Raw genomic sequence first — 25,771 nt, forward strand, 5'->3', positions numbered from 1 at the left:
TGTACAGGGGAGTTTTGCACTGGCGGCAGCCCTTGGGTCTGTCCCAGTTAGCTGCGTACTCGGAGAAGACTCTGTGTGGTTCCTGTGGGCAGGACTGTTCTCTGGCTGTTCTGCAGCTGTGGCGGGTCAGCTGGTTTTCCTTTTTGTGAGATGCTGAGTTCTTGCAGATGTAGATGTAGCTTGGCTATTGTACTGTATCTTCTGCTCTCTCTTTTAGCAATAGTTATATTTGTTGTTCTTTCAAAAATAAATATGGTTTTGGGAGGAGATTTCTGCTGCCCTACTCATGCCACCATCTTGAACCCCTCTCAAGTTTGGGAAATTTTAATAAGTATTTCTTCAAATATTTCCCCTTGCCATTATTTCTCCTCTTCTTCTGAGACTCTAGTTATGTATATGTTAGTGTGCTTTATGTTGTTCCATAGGTCTCTAAAATGCTAATAATTTTTAAATCTTTTTTTCTTTTTCTTTTCCTGATTAATTTTTATGAATGTCTTCAAGTTTTTGTTTCCTTTCTTCTGCCATTTCCAACTGTGTGTTAAACTTGTGCAGTTTATTTTTCATTCAGCTATTTTACCTTGTGGTGCCAAAATTTCCATTCTGTTTTTTTCTTTTTTAAAAAATCAGGTTTGATATATAATTTACATACAATAAAATTCACTATTCAAATGTACAATTCTGTTTTGACAAATATATGTCATAATGTAACCACCACCACAATCATGATATGGGACATTTTGTCACCCTCAAAATTTCCCCTGTGCCGCAACTCCAGCCCCCTACAACCACTGATCTGATTTCTTTGCTTTTTCTAGAATGACATGCAAATGGAATACTACAGTATATAGCCGTTTAAGACTGGCTTCTTTCACTCAACATGAAGCTTTTGAAACTGCTCCATGGTGATGGGTGTATCAGTAGTTTCTTTCTTTCTATTGCTGAGTAATTTCCACATTCAATTCTTCTTTCCAGTTTACATTTTTCTGCTGTGAGTCAGCATCTCCTCACTACATTGCCTTTAAGTCCTTCAACATCTTCATAATAGTTGCTGCAAATTCCTTATTTAGTAATTTCAACATTAAGTGATATAGGAACTCTGTTTTCTTTTTTTTTTTTTTTTTTGGATGATTAATGTCATAATTTCCTATTTGTTTATTTTCTGGAAGGCATTGTAGAAAATACATTGCAAAGAATATGGAATGTATTGTTTTCTTTAAAGAGTATTGCATTTTGGGGCTGGCATGCTGTTAATTTATTGCCTGTACCTCTTGATCCTGTTGAGGTACAGTTTTAAGCTTTGTTATGGTGCACATTTCCAGGCCATGATCCTTACTTCTAAGGCTTTTTCCTATTGTTTCCACTGAATCCTCAAGATGTTAGTGATGTGCTAATTGGTCTCTTCATTCTGGCTGGGCCAGACTCCAACTTCTAGGACTGTGTAACTTCTAGTATATTTATTCTGTTCTTATCCCCATAAGCTGCTGCTCTCTGCTAAGCCTTAGAGAGTCTCAACTGTATATTGTATATATGTATGGTTGAGTGCAACCAAGCTCTCAACCATACATCTGAAGGGTAGGTTCACAAATACTTCTTGATCTACCCTTGGCATAGTTCCCTTATACCATGCCCAGGAAGTTCCATGTGCTTTGTAATTTATTTGAACTCTGATCACTGCCCCTTAGTTCAGCTGGACAGTCAATCTATACTTGAGCTCCACCTTCCTATACCATAGTCAAGAAATTATCTCCAGATAGGGAGGGGAAGATAAATATAAAACTTAAATGTTTCCCTTATCTTAAAAGCCATGCCCTGAAAGACCTATACCCTGAAAACTAGAAGACACTCATGAGACAAATTAGAGAAGACACCAGTAAATGTAAATATATCCCATGTTCATGGTTAGGAAGAATTAATATTGCCAAAATGGCCATCCTACCTATATACAGATTCAATGCAATCCCTATCAAAGTAGCAACATTATTCTTCAACAAATAGCTCTAAAATTCATATAGAACCACAAAAGACCCAAAATAGCCAAAGCAAACCTGAGAAGGAAGAGCAAAGCTGGGGGGGATTATGCTCCCTAATTTCAAGCTCTACTACAAAGCCACAGTAATCAAAACAATTTGGTACTAGCACAAGAACAGAACCATAGACCAATGGAACAGACTAGAGAGCCCAGATATAAACACACACATATATGGCCAATTAATATACAATAAAGGAGCCATGAATATACAATGGGGAAATGACAGTCTCTTCAACAATGGTGTTGACAAAACTGGACAGCTACATGTAAGAGAATGAAACTGGGTTATTTTCTAACTCCATACACAAAAAGTAAACTCAAAATGGATCAAAGGACTGAATGTAATTCATGGAACCATAAGACTCCTCGAAGAAAACATAGGCAAAACTCTCTTGAATATAAACATGAGCAAATTTTTCCTGAACACATCTCCTCAGGCAAGGGAAACAAAAGCAAAAATGAACCAATGGGACATCAAACTAAAAAGCTTCTGTACAGAAAGGACACCATCAGTAGAACAAAAAGACATCCTACAGTATGGGAGAATATATTCATAAGCAACATATCCAATAAGGGGTTAACATCCAAAATATATAAAGAGCTCACATGCCTCAACACCCAAAAAGCAACCCAATTAAAACATGAGTGGAGGATCTGTACAGACATTTCTCCAAAGAAGAAATTCAGATGGTGAACAGGCACATGAAAAGATTCTCCACATCGCTAACTCTCAGGGAAATGCAAATTAAAACCACAATGAGATATCACCTCATACCAGTTAGGATGGCCAACATCCAAAAGACAAAGAACAACAAATGCTGGCAAGATGTGGAGAAAGGGGAGCCCTCCTACACTGCTGGTGGGACTATAAATTAGTTCAACTATTGTGGAAAGCAATATGGAGGTTCCTCAAAAAACTAAAAATAGAAATACCATTTGACCCAGGAATTCTACTTCTAGGAATTTACCCAAAGAAAATATCCCTATTCAAAAGACATATGCACCCCCTATGTTTATCACAGCACTATTTATAATAGCCAAGAAATGGAAGCAACCTAAGTATCCATCAGTAGATTAATGGATAAAGGAGAAGTGGTATATATACACAATGGAATATTATTCAGCCACAAGAAAGAAACAAATCCTACCATTTGTAACAACATTGATGGAGCTAGAGGGTATTATGCTCAGTGCAATAAGCCAGATGGAGAAAGACAAGTACCAAATGATTTCATGTGTTTGTGGAGTATAACAGCAAAGCAAAACTGAAGGAACAAAACAGCAGCAAGCTCACAGACTTTGAAAAAGGACTGGTGGTTACCAAAGGGAAGGGGTTGGAGAGGGTGGGTGGGGAGGTAGGGAGAAGTTGATTAAGGGCATTATAATTCTCTATCAAAATATAGGTACCTTATGGGGAAGGCAGTACAGCATGGAGAAGACAAGTAATGACTCTATAGCATCTTAGTATTCTTATAGGCAGTGAGTGTAATGGGGTGGGAGGGGGAACTTGATAATATGGGTGAATGTTGAAACCACAATATTGTTCTTGTGAAACCTTCGTAAGATTGTATATCAGTGTACCTTAATTAAATAAAAAAGCACAGCCCTACACCAATTATTGCCAAATGTCTGAAAAGAATAGCTTCATATTTTCAGTTCAGTTTTATGGTTGTTTATGGTAGGATGGAAATTCTGGTACCAAGAACTCTGTCATGGCTGAAAACATGAGTTCAATTTTTAAAATCTTTTATTATCATTGTGCTTATGTTTGGATAATATACATTGACTTTCTTTAATTTCATTGATCATTGTTTCTACAATTAATCCCATCCAATGATTTATCTTAATTTTAAATAATGAATTTCTTCAGTTATGGGATTTCCTCTTTTCTTTAGTTTCCACATCTATCCTAAAATTGACAACTCTACAACCATATATTTATCTTTTCTGATAGATCATCTAACATATTTATTGGAGTTGAACCCCTTTTCTGTTAATTTCAATATCTGGGTCATGTGTGGGCCTGTTCCTATTGACTTCTTCTCCTCTTTATTATGGGTCACATTGTTCTGTTTCTCTGTAAATCCAGTAGTTTTATAAATATACATTTATGGAGGCCTTGTTTTTTTATGGTGGGATCCAGGTTTGCTTTCAGTGTTAGGTGAAATTCTTTAGTCCTAAGAAACTGGCTTTTCTCCTAAGGCATGTTCCTTCTGAGTATAAATTAGAAGGCCAAGGTGTTTACTAATCCGGTCTAATTTGGTGTGATGTATCTGTTTCCTCTGCATAGACAGCAGTTGGAATCTCTATTAAATACTTCCAACCTCTCAAATGTTTTTTGCTCCACGGATTCCTTGGAGTCTCACACACTCCATGGATTCATGTATCAAGCAAGAAATTGAGGGAACTTTGTATAGAAATTTTGAGCTCCTTCCCCACTGTGGCACATTTTTTCTCTGCACCCTTCAAATCCCAGATGTTCTGGCAGTTCTTAAGGCTATTCTCTGACTTCTCACTTCAATTAAGCTTCAACTTTCTGGTTTGAGATCTAACCTCTAGGCGAGAAAATTCCCTCAGGGGAAGAGACATAAATTTGGTACTCAAACAGCCCAGTTCCCTTGTTCAATGCCTGAGCCCCTTTTGGTTTCAACCTGCTTTTTGCTCACTCACAAATAGCTTCAAATGTTGGGTTTTTAAAATTTTGTTCAGAGTTTGTGACTGTTGTTAGCAAGAGCACTAGTCTTCTATAAGCTTGTAGCTCTAGGCCAGCAGGGGTTCACAACTTCAGACAGGTTCACTCTCAGTTCAGTGAGACCAAAATATGACAACAAAACATTGTGGCATAAAAGGATTTTTACCAAGCTTTATTCTCACAGTGGCAGTTCAAGTGCTAGAATCACATATGCATCTAGAAGTGTGCAAGTCCATCTCCATCTCTGCTTCTGCTCCAGGCTCTGCCTCTGTTACAGGCTCTGCCTTCACCTCCACCTTATCCTGTCTGCTCCAGGCTCTGCCTTTGCCTCCAGCCTCTGCTCTCTGCTCCACACTTTCTGTGGAACACTGGATGGAGTTCTTTATATAGCAACACAGGCAATAACAGCTTACTGCCAATGGGTGTGTAAGCATTAACCTATGCAGTAAGCCAGTTTACATCATTAAGTAGATTAGGGTCAGGTGAGAATCCTGGCCATAGGAACTTCCATTTTCCCTACAAAGCTACTTCACCATTATTAGAAAATGGTAGTTTGTTCTTACCTGTTTTTATAGTTATGTCATGAAGTTGTCTGATTCTGATACCAGCTACTATATGACTATAGCTGGGAGTTTATGAATTTTAATGGTGAAAAAAAATTACATCTTTATTTTAACTCGCCTGTAACTGAAATTTGGGATTTATTTCTATTACAAATGTGGGCAATAAATGAGAATAGTAATTTTCTGTATTTTTATCAGTATCATCAATAGGAATCACAGATCATCAAAAATCATGTTCAGTTGTTGCAGATATTTTAACATGTATCAGATATTAGTCACTATTTCAACATTTCAGTAGCTATTAGACCCATTACTAGATCTTGATATTTAATGTGTTCATTTAAAAGCACGTATATTACTGTTTCCATGTTTTATCTTTAAAAGTTGACAGCAGTATGTCAAAATAATTTTATTTCTTTTATAATCCCCTGTATTCTACTTTATGCATTCCAAAACATTATTCTGAGAGCAGGTCCACAGTTACATAAAAGTTTAGAGCCCTTGACCTAGGTTCTTTTCTGATCCCTCTTCTCTTTTAACAAAAGTTCTTCCTAAAAGATCATGACAATGTAATTTCCCCTTATAAGAAAAATCCTGTAAGCACTCCACCTCTGTCTCCTGATATTCAAACACCTATGTTCACATAGAATACCATACTGATACTCCACAAGAACCTCTAGTTTAGCACAATCTAAACTGAGTTCATTACTTTCCCTGCCACGGTCTTGTTCCTTTACCTATGTTATTTTGCTTAATGGCAACACCATCTACCTAAGGACACAAACCAGAAACCTGAAATTCCTTTTTGACTCTTCCCTCTCCCTCACATGCCAAATCCAAGCAATCACCATTCTTATCATTGTAATCTGTCCAGTCACCTTAATCCTCATATACTCCTCCTTTAGACTCTCTTCTTCCCCTCAAATAATATTCTTTCTTACCTGTTACAAGAGAATTGAGGCCAGCTTCTACCTGTTGGGGAGGAAATTTCCTCAAGGTTCTTCTAGCTGGTCTAAGAATCAAATTGACCTGACACAGATCAACAGGAAAACAACCACAAAGTTTAATTACATACATACAGGGAATCCATAGACATGGGATTCCAAAGACAGCCAGGGAAGTGAAGTATGTATATCATCCTGAACAAAAAAGAAGGGGTTAGGGGCCTAGGACTTCAAAGGAAAAGGGGAGCAATTCACAGGAATATGAAAAATGTAAATGGTAAACAAATGTTTGATAGGCCACACAAAAACAATGGAATATAGAGAGGAATTTTGACGGGCTTGGCCACATTCCTCCCTGTCCATCACAAACCATTCACATTATAATATAGTTATCTATGGTGATAGCTCTTCTCTGGAGCCATTCCTCCATCTAAATCCTTTTCATTCAGTTAGGGAAAAGGTCAAACTTTCTTTCTGAGTCTTTTGGGCTCTGATTGTTTTCAGCTCCACATAATCTGCACGTCACAATGGCACATCTTGGGGCAACCTGAATTTGGCCCCTAGATAGTCAACTCTTGATTTTTTGGCTGGGACTCAAGAGTCCATCTATTGCCAGGTTCTCAGAGTCTTGCTTCATTGTCCATTGTTTATTCCTCCTGCATCTGCAAACTCTCTCTCTTGTATATTTTCCCGGCTCAATGTAAGAATGTTCAACTTTCTGATTTTTTTTAAGAAAAGCTCACTATCCATATGCATCTATTTGCATTCACTCTCTGTAGCTCTAGGGGGAAGGGAATACCCATCCTGGAACAAATAATCCAGCAAAACCAAAGTAAGGCAAGGGGAAGGGCAGGTTGGGAGAACCCCACCCTTTTCTCATTTCTCATTGCTTCATGGAATTAAAAAATATCCATTGAAGTCACTTGGAACATCCAGTTAACAATTCTGCTCTTTAGCCACTTAACACTTACTGCTTATCGATTTATCCCTGTTTCACTTTCTTGTACAGTCCCTGATAATTTCTGCCACCCATTCATACTATCAACTCTTCTAATAGAAAGTATCAGTCATTCTTTATTCCTAGTGTAATTCTTTCAACTGTTATTGATTTTGCTTCTTCAAGGACCATTATCCATCATCTGTAAAATTTCTTTTCTGTATCTTTAAGCTCTGCCACTCTGCTGGCTTTCACCTTTAATATGTAAGCACATTATTGCACCTTAAATATAATCTAAGTTTCCTCAAACTTCATTAGCTTGTGAGTAGTATAGGGGAGGAAAAATTATTTTCCTTCTACCCTTCTGAGTTCTTGGCTCAGACCCCCTGTAACAAAAGACAGATTAACAAGAGAAAAACACAGCAGTTTACTGACATGTATACCTTATGGATATAAAAGAGGGGACCAGAAAAATTGAGTAACTTGATGTGAGTAGGCCGGGACGAATGGATCCACAGGGCAGTGGAATCATGAAACCTACACCCTTAATGTTGAATGAATCACATGGTTTATTTTGCACTTCCCTTTCATACAACACTCAAAGGGGGAATCACACATATCTGAAGATCACACATATCACAAATCAATATATTTCATACCAGTCATGATGGATGGTTCAGATCCAGGCTGCCCCAATCAGTCTCTCGTCTTTCCCACAGGCGAGCTCCACCTTGGGAAGGCAATTTAGCAGAGACAGTTCCAGTGGAGTGATGAATCTGTGACTGAGCAGCAGCTCAGGCAGATGAGCAGGAGCAAGCCTCTGGGCACATGTCTGTAATCTGGTGTCAGGGACCTCTGGGACAAGCTTGCCCCAAGCACTGTGTCCAGTTCCTTGCATAGTCCAGTCCATCCATCCAGGGTTGGAGATGGGGGCAGTCCACATGTGGTTCAGGTTTCCATGGGCATGCCATTTAAGGTGGGGTATGTCTAAGCATATATGGTGTTATCTGGTTCAGGCATTCACCGGCATGCCTTTTAGGGTGGGTTATGTTTACAGAGGCAGTCGATGCAAAAGCAGGCAAGCCTGACATAAGTAACTCCATTTGGAAGCCTGACATAAGAGGCTCCATATTGGATGCTCACTTCACTTCTCCAGATGGTGCAAGCCACCACCTTCAATATGATCTTCAGCTAAAGATAGAGAAAGAGGTTGGGTCAGGGGATTCCAGTTATGTCAGGTTACCAGGAAGAACACAGTAAACCAGGGTAATATTTGTCATGCAGATTTAAGTGGGGGCTTTCTCCACGGATAAGACTGTCTTGTGATTTAGAGTCATCCTTTACCTCTTGATACAGAGAGGGAAACACCCTTACAAATAGAGATATTTTATAAATGCAAATTTCACTTGCCAAAATGATAACTTCTACTCTGTTTTCAGAACTTCTCCTGTGTTTGCCATTTCTCAAAATAATCCTTATGCCAAAGAAAAATATTTTGGGGTGGTATGTTTTACTATTTTTCAGTAGTATGGTGCTCAAATTTTGATGCTATCCCTCAGCCCTACTGTAGTTGAATACTAGGCCCTCCCCTACCCACTGTTCCACAAATTCTTATCCAAGTATGTCTTAACAACTCTGGGCATTCCTCTTGTCAGTTCATGGGCTGTCTTCTCATGTTTTCCTGCTTACAATCTTTCTCTTTTAGTTCAACTTCCTTCAAAATCATTTAAGATCTTCTCCTTACCATTAACATTGCAATAGCTTTTCTTTATTCTCACATGCCTATGTTCAGCTCTTCCCAAAGATAAAAAAACCTCTTGAAGTTCAAAGCTGACTCTCAACTTAACTCTTAATTCCTTAAAATTCTCACTGCACCAACGCCATACTGATTTACTTGCCAAGCATACAAAATACTTCTCTGTGCAACTCTCAGTCACATTTTATCACCTGAGAACTGAGGCAGTGCTGTTTGCTTGTTTTGTCTTCTATGTTCTTTTCTGAAAATTGTTCATTCATCTGCTGCTGTCAACTTCCATGTTCAGGGAACTCACTTATTACTCCATGAGGCAAAGGAATGATTCATGTCAGCTTGACAGTGTTTGGTCTTCCTAGGGACCACTAAAAAAATTCCTTCATGAAAAATAGCTCATGAAAGTAGGTACTTCTGAGATATCCCTGTAGTGTAGTAATAATTCCCCTAATCTGTTTTTATTTTGATCTTGGCCAATGTTTTCCAGGAAATTTATTCAATAATCTATTTCCTGTATTCACTACTGCACTATAATTGTTCTCTCTATAATCACCAGTGACCACCTCATTTTCAAAGACAGAGATATTTCAAATTCTAGACCCTTCTATGGTATTTGATGATGTTAAGGATGCCTTCTTCAGAACATTCTCTCCCTGTGTCTGTTAAGACATAATTTTTCATTCACATTGAATTATTTCTGTACTGCTGATACCCACTGTGTAAATTTTGCTGCTGGGAATTTTGATCTCACCAGGAGATGTCAAAAGTTTTTCAGACCAGGTTCACACATACACTGATGATGACAACTCTGTAATAACTGCCTTTCAGCTAATGGTGATTCTAAGATGCTATTGGTTGTTACAGGCATCACACTTTCAAAAATGTTAAAATCTGAGAGAAATGTGCATCTAAGAATCATTGGCATTTGGTATTATTACCATCTAATATTTTGAAGAGAACCAATCTGTGTTGCTGGAATTCAAGGCTTTAAAAAATCATGTGAATACCTTTATACATTCTCTGAATTTACTTGCCTTATTTGAAGTAAAATAACCTTGTTATTGTATGGCTTTTATGAAGCTGGAAAAAGATAATGCATGTAGAATGTGTAATGCAGATAAAACACAAGAGTCAGTAAGCACTCAACGAATAATAGTAGTAGTGGTGGTGGTAATAGCAATAGTAAGAGTAGTAGAAGTTACAGTAGTAGTAACACATGATATTTTCAGTAAAAACATGAACTATATATTACTGAATTCTAAAATGCTAAGGCCCTAATAATAATCACTTTTCAGATTTTTAAATAACTAAATGAGATAATGCATAGAAAATATCTAACTGTACCTGATATTTTCAGCAGGATATATGACTTAAAACTTATCTGTTATTTCTAAAGTTCAAAAGATGATATAGATTTACTGAAGTTAACTACAGAAAGATTGAGTAATTCTAGTTAACAATTCCTTCTATGTTTTATGTCTGAATTGAATAAAATAATATATGAAAGTATATAATAATTGTACAATACTTGGCTCAGTGTGTGACAAATAGGAGGCAGGTGGTTATTTACTGTTACTGCAATTATTTGTACCTGGTATTTTCTATAGTAGTTCATTTTCACTTTCACTCTTTGGCCAAATCAAAGATTTTTAAAATATCAGATTGCTCCATTGTGTTTGGTAAACTTATGTAACTTTTCTGAAGTTAACTTCACCAAATAACATTGTCTTTCAGACTTTTTAGGAGAATGAATGATATAATGCATGCAAAGTTTCTTCTTGCTATTACTAATGTTGTTTATATTTACCTGACATTATGATATCACCTGAATTTCTACTGCTTGACAAATCTAAAATACTGAGAAAGAGTTTACACATTTGCTGAACTTATCTCTCCAGAACTTAAATAACTTTATCCATTAAAATAAAATAACAGCTTTCAAACTCTTGGTGACAGGAATCCTTTCTACTCTTCAAAATAATTGAAGACACCAAAGAGCTTTGTTACTGTGGATTATATCTATTGATATTTATTGTATTAGGAGTTAAAACTGATAAATGTTTAAAATAATAATGAATCATTCATTTTAAATAACAATAATGAACCCATTTAGTATCAACTTAAATATTTTTGTGAACTACATTTTTCAAAAAAATCAGAGAAGATAGGTGATTTACAGTTTTGAAAATCTCTTTAAAGTTTAGTTTCATGAAAAGATGGTTGGATTCTTGTGTATGTATTTGCATTCAACCTTTTGTGATTCATTGTTTGGGTTGAACTTTATGCAGAAAATGCAATTTTAAAGACAAATAGTTAGAAAAGGGAAACCTAGTAAGCTCTCCAAAAGAGTTTCAGAGACCACCCCCAGGGTTCTTGACCCACACTTTGAGAACTGCTGGCACATACCTTTAATTTTCTTCAAGTATTGAATGAGATCCTCTGTGCAATATATATTATTATTAATGCTACTTCAGTTGTTATTGTTATTTAGAACTTTCAGATATTGATAAAAGAACTCTTGAGTTTCTCGTTTTGTTGACTGCATTCACAGTTTTTAAAATAAATAAATGAAAAGAAAAGAAAGTAAGAAAACTAGATGGCATAAAATGGTAAAATGGCTAAGCTACTTTACCAAATAATAACTATGTTATAAGGCTTTTAACCAAATTGAGATGATACAGTTTAATCTGTAATGTCAATAACATACATGGTTCAGTACCTGGTACATAAAATAGACTCAATAAAAGGCAGCTTTAAGATCACTTTTTACTAAATGTACATAAAATTATACAAATAGATGCCAGGGATAAAATTGGCCTCATATATCCAATAACAGCTTCAGATCATCTGGAATCATCTGCTACCCTCTCTTGCTATCCTTTGACACAGGCCTTCTTTTATGCCCAGGAGTCCCTTAGGAAAGCCAATAAATCTTTTAACAGAAGCAAACTAATACCACTCCAGAGCTAGTCTCTGAATAATGCTGACTTCCACTTATCTTATGCTCAGAGTGTGAGGCCTTCCCCAGAGACTCTAGGAATGTCTCTAGGAAAACCTAGATTATGCAGCATTTCCTGTGGAAAAGCAGACCTCCACTCCAGTACTTGTTTCCTGAATGTAGGTATGTCTATCCTTATCAAGATTCCTCCAGAGTGAATGAAAATTCCCTAGACCAACTCTCTAGCCTCAAGCTCTAGTTCCTACATTGCTGGGGGTGGAGAGAAGTGGGAAGAGCAGCAGTTCCCTTTTACCCCTCCTCTGGTCTTGTTCTAGAATCCTGAGAAAGCATAACAGAGTTTTCTACCAACACTTTGTCAGAAAATAGCCTTCTTGTCTATGATTATATCAAAGTGGTGAGTGTTTCTGTTAGGAAGGAAAGGACTAGGCTCAGTGTTGCAGGGAAGCAGATATAGTGAGAGAAGAGACCAAAGTCAAGAAAGCAAAGTCACTTTTCCTGCACTCTGCATAGAGTAACAGAGCAGGCCTGCCTAAAGGGAGAAAGGCCCGGATCTTCATTCTGAGGCTTCTTGTATGTGGTTTTGGCAGGGCAGAGAGGTCCGTAATTGACAGCTCTTAGCCCTCTAGGCTTGCTCTGATTGGTGAAATGTGGACAAGGGCTGTGCGTGCCTGTGCTTCTGACGTTTCTTATCTGGGGGACCCTGGACATTTCCTATGAAAGGAAAGGAGGGACACATAGCAGCAATTCACCGGAGAGTTCCGCTTTATTAGGGAAAGGTGCTGGGTTATATAGGAAAGGGCATGAATTGATTGAGGTGTCACTTCTACGGGGCTGGTGGCTGTTGGCTAGGTACTGGGATTGGGAGGGAAGCGAGAGGTGATTGGGCTTCAGGTGGCACCGGCGGGAACTGAGGACCCCGAAGAGAAGCCAGAAGTTTGCCATCTTACTGGTGGGGACCCTTCATTCCCCCCTTTCTCCTCTATGGGGTTGTGGACGTTGCTTTCTCTCTGGCTGTTTCCTGCTGAACAGGGGCGGAGAAGGGAGTGAGGGCTTGAGGATTGGGAGGAAAGGGTTGATAAGACTCTCCAAAGTAAGGATGAGTAGATGTGGACTTCTTCAGGTTTGGAAATCAATGAAGGTTCCCTGTAACCATAGGTTGGCCAAGAGGATATGGGTATCAGGAGCAAGGTGTCTGCGTCCATTGTTTCCAGGAACAGTTTCCAGTGGAGAGAGAGGTCCATCTCAGCATGTGGTGAGGAGGTCACGTGAGGCTGAGGGATCTTCTGTGGCCAGAAGCTGGTAGTTCCTGAGAAAAACTGGTTGAAAGCTTGATTAGAGATTTTTCCGACTTGGAATTTGATGAACTTTATTATATAGGGTAAGAAGAGACAGGCGAGAAGAATGATTATTATGGGGCCTGTGATGGGCCAGAACCAGGTGAGGAGGGGGTTTGTTAGTATTGACGAGAATGGGTTGGAATTGGAAGCAGAGTGGAGACTAGAGGCAAGGTCAGTGAGTTTGGTAATGTCAGTTTCTACAATGCCGGATTCATTGATGTAATAGCAGCACTCTTCCCAGAGGAAGATGCAGGTGCCGCCCTTCTCGGCTATAAGCAGATCTAGGGCCCGCCGGTTTTGAAGGGTGACTTTATCTAGCGAAGTGACCTGTCTTTGGAGAGAGGCTAGGGAATCGACAGTGGATGTCAGGGCTTCCTCAAGTTTGGCGTTGAGATCTCTAACTGCCCATAGAGAGTGACCCAAGGCTTCTCCCAAAAACCCTGCCCCAATGGCTGAGGTGATCAAAGAGCTACTGACCATGATGGGAAGGAAAGCAGCTCTTTTTGTGCGTGAGGGCAAGGGAGGTTGGAGCTCAAGATATTCTGCCATGCTGTAAAGTGTTAACTGTGGGATTAGGGTGACGAGAATGCAGGGTGTATCAGAGTTGAGAGGCAGTGAGTTGAAAAGACTGCCATTACACTAAATGAAGTATCCCGGTTGCGTAAAAGTCTTAGAGCCGGAGGTAGGGGTGTAGATAGAGAGACAGTGAAGTGCACTGGAGGGGGGTGGAGTTGGGCCTACACAGTGGTGGATGGTGAGATTATCTGCGTATTCTGGTTCCCATAGGGGTATGTCTGCCAGGGGGCGGAGGGGTTGTCTTTCTGCATGGAAGGAGTAGTTGGAAATATTAAGGGGCACGGCGGCCAGCAGTGGGCGCTGTAGTGATGCGCACAAGAAACAATTCGCTGTGTTAAGGGTGTGGTTGAGAAAGATGGTGGTGTCTTGAATGAGATGTAACGAAGAGTAGGAGAAATGAGAAGAGGGGCAGGGATAAGAAGATGAAGAGGCGCCGTCAAGAGTTTGGATAATGACTTTTTCGGAATGTCTGATATCTGATGCAACTTGAGAGATCTGGGAATGAGAGGGAACATACTTTTGAGAGATATGAAGGGTACCGTGGGGGGTCAAGGACTCCCCCCATAGTAAACTGAGGCTGTGACTCTGGCAGCTCATCAAGAGTCCCAGGGATCTGGGATTGATAAGGAGAATGAGCCGTTGGGATATTTCATGAAACGGTTGGAGGAGTAATACTGTGGGTACTGGAAGTTACTCATGTAGTGAATTGCACAAGACCAGTAGGGACATCTCTTGTAGGTGTCTGGCTATCACCTGCAATAGGCTTGTTTTTGGTCATAGAGGAAGCAGAGGTAGGGAGAATAAGGGTAGCTGCTAGTGAACACTTCGGTGGAGGGAGGAAAGTGGAGGTATAAAGGCTCAGAGCAGCTTTTCAGAGGGCAGTCTGGTGTGGCAATGAGGGCAGTAACTTTTGTTTGATGCTGTGTGGAAGTCTCTCTGACTTTGAATCGCCATACAAAGGAGGCTGGGGTGGTGGGGAAGACAATAAAAATGAGGCAAAAAGCAAGAGAGCAGTAAAGGAGGAAAAAGTCATGATTTGGGTATGGATGACAAAGGGGGTGAATGGGATTTTGGAGGAAAGAGGACAGTAAGGTCAGGAGTCTGGAGGGAGGGAGAGTCTGTAAACTTTTGTAGGTTAAGAGATCTTTTAGGTGATGTGGAGACAGAATGGTAAGGGGCGCCCTGAATGTCAGTTTATGAGCTTCTTCCTGCAAGAGCTGTCTAGCAGCTAATGCTCGTAGGCAGGGGGCTCATCCCCGAACTGTGGGGTCTAATTGCTTGGAGAGATAAGCTACTGGGGGGCAAAGGATGGGCCATAATATTGGCCTAGGACTCTTAGAGCTTGACTGGACCTCTCATGAATATATAATGAGAAGGTCTTCGACAAATCAGGAAGATGGAGAGCTGGGGCTTCTACAAGGGCTTGACAGAGCTTAATGAAGGAGTGTCGGGGTGAGGAGGATAATGGTTTTTTAGGGGGCCTCTTGCTGAGGTTGTATAGGGGTCTTGCCAACAGGGTGCAGGGAGAAGTTAGGGATCTACGTTCTAAAATATCTAGCTAGGCTTAGAAAGGGCCTAGAAAGGAAAGGATTTTTGTCTTGGTTTTGGGAATGGGCAGGTCAGAGAGGAGCCATTTTTTGTCTAAGGTAATGGACTTTCTTTGTTGAGATAGAAAGAATCTGAGGTAAGTGATAGGAGGGGAAGAGATTTGAGCTTTGACGGGGGATACTCGGTAACTTCTGGAAGCTAGAAAGTTAAGTAGGGAGGCAGTGTCAAGTTTAGACTGTTCCCACGAGAGACTGCAGAGTAGAAGATTGTCTATGTATTATAAGGTGGACTTGGAGTGATCATGATGAAACTGTTTGAGGTCCTGAGCTAGGACCTGTCTAAAAATATGGGGACTATCTCGGAAGCTTTGTGGCAAAACTGACCAAGTGAGTTGTTTAGAATGTCTTGTGTATGGGTCCGTCCAGGTGAAGATGAAAAAATCTTGGGAGCAGGGGTCTAGAGGGATAGAAAAATGGGTCTTTGAGATCTAGGACTGAGAAGTGGGATGCTGAGGCAGGGATCTGCGATAAAAGGCTGTATGGATTTGGAACTAAGGGATGGATAGGGACAACGGCCATGTTGATGAGGTGAAGGTCTTGGACATGGCGGAAAGATCCATTGGTTTTTTTTAACAGCTAATATGGGGGTATTAAATGGGGAGTGAGTGGGTCTGAGGTAATTTATGTTTAAGAGATCTTGAATGATGGCTTGGAGGCCTATGAGGGCTGAAGTGGTTAGGAGGTATTGGACCTGATAGATATACTGAGAGGGGTCACGTAATTTGATAGAGGCAGGGGGACATAGGGCCACGGAGGGGCTTGTAATGTCCCAAACTTTGGGATTTACAGGGTGTATGAGGGCGGAACTGGAGCTTTCATTGGGTAGAGGGGGGTCGTCGGCTATGAGGGCCATCAGAAAGGGAGTACTGGGGGATGTGGGAGTGGATATAGTTATGGAAATGTGGAGGAGGGAAAGGATGTCTCATCTTAGTAAAGGGATGGGACACTGGGGCATAACCAGGAAGGAGTGGGAGAAAGGTATGGGATTGTCTAGGATTGTGCATAAAAGGGGGGGGGGTTTGAATGGGAAAATCTGTTTACCTCCTACCCCAACTATAGGAGTAATGGCTGGCGTGGTAGGGCCCCGGTATTCTCGCAAGACTGAGAAGGTGGCTCCTGTATCTAGGAGGAAGGAGATGGGGCGACCGTCTACTGTTAAAGTAACCCTGGGCTCCTGTTTGGTGATGGAAATGGTCGGGCAAGAAGCCCCCGGGCCCCATCAATCTTCTTCTGCCAGCCCCACTACGGTGGGCTTAGGATGGGGGTTGTTCGTCCAGCCTCCCCTTTGGGTGGTTGGGCAATCAGACCCCCAGTGGCCCTTTTTGTGGCATCTGGGGCATGGGGTGGTAGGAGATCTGGGGGAGGGCCATGCCCTTGACCAATGTCCCTCTTTTCTGCACTTGAAAAAAGCTCTTGGCGGGGGGCTTGTTTGTAGAGGGGCGCCCAGGTTGTGGTTTTATCAGCTGGGCCAACATCTGGATATTGGCCTGATCAACCTTTTGTTTACAGCATTCTTTCTCCTCATCCTGGTTATGGAAGACTTTAAAGGCTACTGTTAGGATCTCAGTCTGTGGGGTAGCGGGGCCCTGTTCTAACTTTTTGAGTTTAGCTTTAATGTCGGGGTAGCTTTGAGCTAGGAAGTATGTCATAAGGACATGTCTTCTTTCAGGCGTTTCTGGGTCCAGGCTGGTATACTGTAATAGGGCTTGAGTGAGTCTGTCTAAGAACTCGGAGGGGGTTTCGTCTCTCTTTTGAATTATGTCTTGGTGCTTTTGAAAATTGACTACGAGCTGCCTTTTTTAGACTTGCTATTAAGCAGGAGGCAAAAATATTTTAAGAGCGGAGATCCATGGCGGTGTTATAATCTCAGTGTGGGTCTTGTTCGGGGACAGCAGTGGGGCCAGGGGGATAGGTGGGGTCAGTCCTGTGGGTTTCGGTAGCGTGCGTTTGGGCAAAGCCCCAAACTCGTCTACGCTCTTCAGGGAGGAGAATATTGGCTAGGAGCATGAAAATGTCATGATGTGTGAGGCTGTAAGACTGGAGGGTCTATTGAAACTCCCTGATGTATGTCATGGGATCAGTGGAAAAGGAACTTAGGCGTTTCTCTAGTTGGGCTAAATCTCCTAAGGAGAAAGGGAGGTGAAGGTGCACGATGCCTTCGGATCCTGCTACTTCCCAGAGGGGGGCGATAATTTTGGGAGGCCCTCGGGACCGAGTCTGAGGGGGACTGAAGGGTTCTGGCTCAGTCTGTGGGGGAGTGACGTGGTCTAGCTGTGCCTAGTCGAGCAGGTCTTGAAGTGCATAAGGGGGGCAAAGAAAATAAAGATAGAATCGGACCCACATGTCACCAGCTAGCAGCCCAGCTGCTTGCCTCTGCTGCTCTAGTTGGGCTTGAACTCATGACTCTGAGGTTAAGAGTCCCATGCTCTACTAACTGAGCTACAGCAGGGCTCCAGTTAATTGCTTATGGAATACGTAAACAGAATGTTTTTTGTTCTCCATTCCTGCTACATCGGCAAGTGGGGGAAGGGCATACTTAGAAGCAGGGGCGGTGTTTCTACACATCTTCAAGGTCTCCCTATTTTCAGAGTGAGGAGTCTTGGCAAGATATGTTTCTGTGGACAGATAACTTCTAAGGACTGCACCGGTTGTTCTCTAGCTTGTGCTTTCCCATGCTGCGTTCAGACATGGGGGAAGGTGCTTTCCCATTCTCCCTACAAACATGTGAGAAGACAAAGGCGGTCCCTAACAGGGGAGAAATAGGTGATGAGGGCAAAGACGGAGGGGGCCCCCAGGACCTAGTTAAAGGGGGGGCTGAAAGGCTCAGGCTTAATCTGCGGGAGACGAAGGCGGAGGAGGTGAGATGGGGGAGGAGATGGTGGGGAAGGAAGGGAGAAGGGCTGTTGTAGGAGAAGAAGGGGAAGGGAGTGAAGGGGAGGCTTCTGCGGGGGCGGCGGCTTGAAGGCTAGGAGAACTTGGGAGGGGGCGGGGGGAGGAGGAGGCGGAAAGCTTCGATATAGGGAATCTCCTTCCATTTTTTCAGGCACTGGCAGTAGTTAAAGAGATTGCGAGTGATGTTAGGATCAAGAGTTCCCCCTGCGGGCCATTGGTTGTTATTGTCTTGGGAGCAATATTTACGGAGAAGTTTTGGTTTTATATCAGGCGTCAGGGAGAGGGTAGCCAGATGCTTAAGCAGGCATTCAAGAGGTGAACTTTCAGGGAGGGATGAGGAGGCTCCCATGGCTGAAGGACAGAGAAAGAGACAAACAGGGGAAGACGAACAGAGATCCTCGGACTGGAGGCAGAACGCAAGGAGACAGAGGGCATCCCCGATGATCCTTGGTGGTCTGCAGAAACTCGTATATGAGTCGGAATTTCTTAGGAAGTGTGGGTCGTCACCCAGACTTCCCTAAGAAGGCAGAGTGCCGGAGTCACGAGGTACCTAGCACTAGGCGTTTTCGGCGGACAGAGCAGAAGGAGGAGGGGGGGAAAAGGGAGCGTTCTCATCCACAAAGGAGTCACCTTGTTTATGGCTGTTGGAGGAGGGGCCTGAGGGTCCGCCGCAGCCGTGAAGGCCTGAGGCAGGGAGAGTTCCCTCCTCATCCCCGAGCGTCAGGGCCTTGCCGGACGATCACGGTCAATGGCACTGCGATAGCTCGGGGAAGAGTGGCCCACCCCGGGGAAATTTTGCTTGAAAACTTTCAGCACTGATGGAAGGGATGGTGATTGCATTTATGACTGTTGGAGGAGGGGCCTGAGCGTCCGCTGCAGCCGTAAAGGCTTGAGGCGGGGATTTATGGCTGTTTGGGGAGGGGCCTGAGTGTCCGCCGCAGCCGTGAAGGCCGGAGGCGGGGAGAGTTCCCTCCTCATCTCCGAGTGTCAGGGCCTTGCCGGACGATCACGGTAAATGGCACTGCGATAGCTCGGAGAAGAGTGGCCCACCCCGGGGGTAAAACTTACCTAAAGGCCAGAGAGGAGTGGTGAGTGTGATGAGCCAGCTCCGGAAAAAGAGGATGAGGGCAAGCTGCTGCTGGTGTCGGGGGGGAAGACGGGGCCCAGTTGGGGTGTCCCGTCTCCCGGGTTTCGGCACCAATGAAAGGAAAGGAGGGACACATAGCAGCAATTCACCGGAGAGTTCCGCTTTATTAGGGAAAGGTGCTGGGTTATATAGGAAGGGGCATGAATTGATTGAGGTGTCACTTCTACGGGGCTGGTGGCTGTTGGCTAGGTGCTGGGATTGGGAGGGGGGCGAGAGGTGATTGGGCTTCAGGTGGCGCCGGCGGGAACTGAGGACCCTGAAGAGAAGCCGGAAGTTTGCCATCTTACTGGTGGGGACCCTTCATCCTGAGTCACTCTTGGACCCTATGGCTACAGTTGATTAATTCTCTGAGTCATTTCTGACTCTATCTAATCAACTCCCTGAGTCATTTTTGGAGTGGTTGGGGGTGGGGGGCTCTCTCCTTTTCATCCCACTCATTTTTGTCTTTCTGCCTAACAGTAGAACCCTAAAAGTGCACTTTAGATTTTCTCAGGCTTCGACTTCCTGTGGACACATGAAAGAAAAAAATTAATATTAAAATTTGAATTTCACTTACAAGTTACTGCTACTTATTGATGTATGGCCTCTTCAGGGTCTACCATAGTGATTTCTGAAAATTTACATGTTTCTTACTCATGCTTAAATACAAGTCACCTTCTGCTCTCACCTCCTTGTTGATATTGTCTGCCAGTGAGCCTATTTATTCATGGAGGTGCTTACCTAGAGTACCGCCTTTCAGTATTCTCAAAAAACAAATGCTCAGAATTTTTAATTTTGAGGACTACATCTTTCCCAACTCTGTAATTCACTTTGCCTCCTGACCTTGAAACAACATTGCTTATGCCCAGAGTCTCACAAAAACTCTTGCTAAAACACAGAATCCTTTGTTTCTGCTTATAGATTATTTCTGCATAGTGTTCAGATCTAGTCCCTGTAGCATATTTGGGGGGCCATACTGTCCTCTGCATCTCCAGTAACTGCAGACTCCCAGGCCCTGTCTCCAAAGGACTCACAGGTAAAATTTTCTCTTCTTGACCTCCTTCCCCAGGAAAGGGGGAAGTACACTTGAATGTTAATCAGTTAAAAACGTATCTCTAAAAAAAAAATACTTATCTCAAACTCAGCTCAGCCAACCTTGATATGCTATTATTACTCTTATAGGTGGTATGTACATTATTTTTATTGCCTTTAGAAGATATGCTAAAAAATGAATGAGTGAATTTATTAATGTATGGAGTACAGATTTAAATCATTCATTCATTAAACAAATATTTACTAAGTTCCTTCTATGAGCCAGGACAGTTCTGGCAATTGGAAACAAAATAAAACAGACACAATCCAACCTTACACAAAAACATATCTAAATAGCTCATCTCAATAATGGTAGTCCATGCCTTCTACAGAAATTTGGGGAGAAGCATTCCTCACATGAAAAAAGATGTCATTTTCTGATATCATACTGTTATTCTTTTATGTGACTATCAATTTATGCTGTGAATAGCTTTCAACAAATATCAGGTCTGTGAAATGCAATTGAATGTTTGCCATTGAATCAATCTGTTCAATCTTTCAATATGCTATAACAATGCCCTACTGCATTTTTGTTCCCTTAGGTGTATCAGTTCCTATCCCAGTGATTGGACTGAGAGATGAAGACAAAGTGTTTGTCAACAACACCACTTGTGTGCTGAATGACCCAAATTTTGTTCTTATTGGGTCCTTCGTAGCATTCTTCATACCGCTGACGATCATGGTGATTACGTACTGCCTGACGATTCACGTTCTCCGACGACAAGCACTGATGTTACTGCATGGCCACACCGAAGAACCGCCTGGAATAAGCCTGGATTTCCTTAAGTGCTGCAAGAATACCACCTGGGAAGAGAACTCTGGAAACCCTAAACAAGATTTGAATCCTCGGCGAAGAAAGAAGAAAGAAAGACGTCCTAGGGGCACCATGCAGGCTATCAACAATGAACGGAAAGCATCAAAAGTCCTCGGCATCGTTTTCTTTGTGTTTCTCATCATGTGGTGCCCATTTTTTATTACCAATATTCTGTCGGTTCTTTGTGGGAAAGCCTGTAATCAAAAGCTTATGGAAAAGCTTCTGAATGTGTTTGTTTGGATTGGCTATGTTTGTTCAGGAATTAATCCTCTGGTGTACACTCTTTTCAACAAAATTTACCGAAGGGCTTTCTCCAACTATTTGCGCTGCAATTATAAAGCAGAGAAAAAGCCTCCTGTCAGACAAATCCCGAGAGTTGCTGCCACTGCTTTGTCCGGGAGGGAGCTTAACGTTAACATCTACCGGCATACCAATGAACCGGTGATTAAGGAAACTAATGACAATGAGCCTGGTATAGAGATGCAAATTGAGAATTTGGAGTTACCGGTTAATCCTTCCAGTGTGGTTAGTGAAAGGATTAGTAGTGTGTAAGAAATAGCAGCACAGTCTTTTCCTACAGTAAAGCTACAAATGTAGGAAAATATTGTATAACTCTTCCGTCAGTCATAACTAATGTAAATATTGTTGTCTGAAAAAGGTGTTTTTATATATAGCTTTGCAATCCTGTACTTTACAATCATGCATACAATAGTGAGATTTACGGTTCTATATTTACTGTTTATAATAGATTGAGAGTAACTTATTTTGATTCTTTGATGTATAAAAATATTGATTTTTTTCCCCTTCCTTTTTCCCTACCTCTCCTTCTTTCTTTTCTTCTCTCTCTCTCTCTTTCTTTTGTGCATAAGGAAATGTTGATGTTCATCTCAGGTGGCATTTGCCAGAGACCAGAATGATGCACATGACAGTGGTTAAATTTCAACCACACCAAAATTAACAAATTGAGTAGAGTGTTTTTCTGGGTTAACAGTAAATATGCACTTTAAATTCTTGCTCTGCTCATCTATACACATAAACACAGTAAGACAGGTTCTGCTTTCTGATACTCTGTCACACCTATTAGTGAGTCAAAGGTAGAACTTAGCCTTGTCATCACATATAGGGGCAAAATTTGACATTGTCAGAATGTTGTGTTGATATTTTGCTGCAATGTCTGTCCCCATAGTGGTATTTTAACATAGCAGCTAGTTAACCAGGACTACAGAAGTGGAAGGATGATACAACATATATACACCAATAGCTTTTCACTTCTTCAGGACAATGTTCAAATTCCGATTATAATGACAAGCAAAGTGGAATTAGTGTTTTCATTCTGGTCCTTAGTAAATACCTAATTCCATAACTAAACTGGGAAACAAGATCCCAGAGTTATTTCTCAATCCAGGATTCAATATCAATTGGGTTTTGATCTCAGGATCCTGGAAATTCATGTGCTACACACAAAGTGAAATTAGCATTTTGAGCCTTATTAAAATATTTTCTTAATTATGGTACCTCTATCTATAGGACCTAATTTAGCAGTCCATTTTTAAGTAAAACTAGCATTGGAAGGATAAATGATCAAAACCTTGGGAGTTTTACTTGATTAAGGACTACAGAACTAGGCCCTTAGAATGTGAAAAAAAGTAATTAAAAAGACGCTTTTACTGAACTCTGGGGATAACATAAATACAGAGTTTCCATTTGGATTTTAAACAAAATTTATCTCATTTTCAGATCCTTCCAAACTCTCTAGTGCAGGAAAAGGCTGCAGCTAATTTGTGAAAGTGGCAAGCTCTTCATTGTACTGCAATTATGTACCAGAAGTTTAAATCTTTGTTAAAAATATAGTGTTGTGTTACAATAAGTGTTGGCCATATTTTCATTTGTGGGCCTGCTGCTAACAATTCAGTACCATTTTACTAGTTTGCTAACCTTGAAAGGTTTTCAAGCATTGCTAAAGTCAGACCATCAAGTCTATGCTGTGTGCAGAGTATACAAGTATTCCCAGTAACTATTTCCATGTGTGTCCATTTCACACGACTGTGGATCAATTTCTGAAAAATTCATGATGCTACTTTCTATGCCTGACAGTTACTTACAATCCTTAGAGGGTGCCTCTCAGTATCTTCAAGTTAGGGAAGGCATAATCTGAATTTCCTAAAATTCCTAGTCTGTGTCCTCAACACACAGCATAGATAAATCCAACAGTCTGCCACAGGGGCAGTGGGAGAGCTGCTGTATTTGAGAAAACTCATACAGTCTGTACCTGATTTGCAACACTGCCAAATGTCAATCAATTGCTTGAGCATGCCCAAATATAACATGAAAGTGAAGTCTACCTGCCTGTTAGTTCTGTTGAACTGCATGTCAAAACAATTATATGAAATTGAATGAGGTAATCTAATTCTTATTGAAATGAAAATGTCTGAAGAAACACAGCATGCATTGCACATGAGTTCTGCACATACAGATGGAGTCCTGCATGTATGCCATGTATGTTGCATGAATCCATCGATCTGTATTAAAGTAAGGCAGAGTTGGTGATATTAAAGGGCCTGAAGAAAATCCTTCAGCAGTCCTTACAAAGAACATGCATTCAGATCTGAAGTACTGTTAGTATCAGAGAAAACTGGAAACATCTGATTTCTTTTCAACTATCAGGGCAAGCTCATAGCACATGTCTTATAAGAAAATATAAACCATGGATTTTCAAAAGCACTAGCAATAAGTCGAATGGTAATAGCTTATAGCACATTTGTTAATAATTCTTATGTCATCAACTAGTAGTACTTAATAGTACCCAACACAGTAATTATCCTCAAATTCTGTGCTATTCATAAGTTCTGTGCAGTTCGGTATGAAACAGATATACTCATTTGGATATAAATCTTACAGTTCAATGTTAAATCTATAAACTTTTATAAATGTTTTAAAAACAACTCCATGTGAGAAATGTAAATGTGGTAAATTAACTGTCAAATTATTTTGATGTACTATTGTATATGTATACCTGTTTGAGACACATGCAACAGACTGCCTTATATTATTTCCTGTAAATCTTCTCCTTCATCAAATGGTACTTTTTGCGAATGGTTGCAAAATGTTGTCTTATTCCTGGTTCCTATATGTTATCCACTCCAACTTTTTGTGATAATTCCTATTAATTTATTAAATTTATTAAATGTTGGCTAATATGTCATGTGTTTTTTTTCCAACTGCATCTTTTGAGGGGAAAATATACCACTTCATTCTTCTTTGAAACTTAAATCAAATTATGTAAAATAAGTTCACAAAGAGGAACACAACCAAAAAATAGCATTCTTCTGATTAATTCTGCATGCACTCAAAGACTACAACCAGAGGAAAGATAAGAGGTATAATTGACAATATCACTGATTTCTCATGAGAATAACTCCATTCCCAAATTATCCCACCTCCCTTAACCTGAGCAGTGCCTGAAGTGACTCATATGCTCTCTTTGTCATAGGTATCATTACTTTCTTATTCCCACCAAACTCTAAGCTCCGCAAGAACAGAAAGGATCAGGAACATTAAAGATGGCGGCATGAGAGGAGGGACAGAGACTTACTCATAAAACCACATATACACAAAAATATAATTAATACAACTAATCCTGAAAGAGCAACAGGAAAGAAGGCTACACACACTGCATATATCTGGAGAAAATAACAGACATCACAGAACAGGGTGACGTACCAAAGCTGTGACCTGGCTGGACCCAAGCCCTTCCCCTTCCCCAGCTCACTGGCAGGAGGAATAGAAACAGAGCGGGGAGGGAGTGGAGGTCTGGGACTGCTTAACCCAGAGCCCTGCAGATATGCTCTGGGAGCACAAACCTACATTGCATGGTGCTCTGGTGATTAGTTGGATTGGAAAGCTAAAACAGGCGGAATACCTGGAGAGACTGATATTCCAGCTGCTTGTGGAAAATAGGGATCCATATCAGGCTGCTCTGGGCGGATAGTATGAGAGACTTCCTAACAGTGAGAGGGCTGCTAAAGAGGCAAGGATTGCACAAAGCTTAGTACTCAGGAGAAAGGACAGGTAGACAAAACTGTCCAGGTGTACTCTTCCCAGCAGGTTGGGAGTTTTCAGGATATTCAGGCACTCCATCCCCATGGCTGGCTATGCAGCTCCAAGGCCCCTGTCCATGATACACAGCCTGCTGTGTCTTTCTCCTGGCCAGCCCACACCTGGCTTGCAAACCGGCAACCCCTGTCTTGGTGTCAGGCCAGCCAGAGGGAAGCCCCTCCTACAGAAGCTACAAATGAAAAGCATAGAGGCTTACACCTCTGTGTTCAGCTTACTGGTTCTGGCAGTGGAGACTGGCATAGCAGCTGGGAAGAAAGAAACAGCTCTTTCCTCCACCCAGGCACCAGCACTGCTACTCTGGGACCCCAAAATCCCTCCAGGGACTGAGCAGTGCTAG

The 25,771-nt window shown here is 41.4% G+C and overlaps 1 protein-coding gene across 1 annotated transcript in view; it reads left to right on the forward strand.

The window, feature by feature from the left end:
- Window positions 1-23,994, forward strand: part of HTR2C (5-hydroxytryptamine receptor 2C) — a 412,057-nt gene extending 388,063 nt beyond the window's left edge. The window contains exon 6 of the mRNA XM_037016967.2: window positions 21,047-23,994. Within this exon, the coding sequence (XP_036872862.1) occupies window positions 21,047-21,870 (824 nt within the window). The 3' untranslated portion in view covers window positions 21,871-23,994. The remainder of the gene's footprint in view (window positions 1-21,046) is intronic.
- Window positions 23,995-25,771: the final 1,777 nt, after the last annotated feature.

Source organism: Manis javanica, chromosome X (assembly GCF_040802235.1).
Source record: "Manis javanica isolate MJ-LG chromosome X, MJ_LKY, whole genome shotgun sequence".
In the NCBI taxonomy this organism is placed as follows: Eukaryota; Metazoa; Chordata; class Mammalia; order Pholidota; family Manidae; genus Manis; species Manis javanica.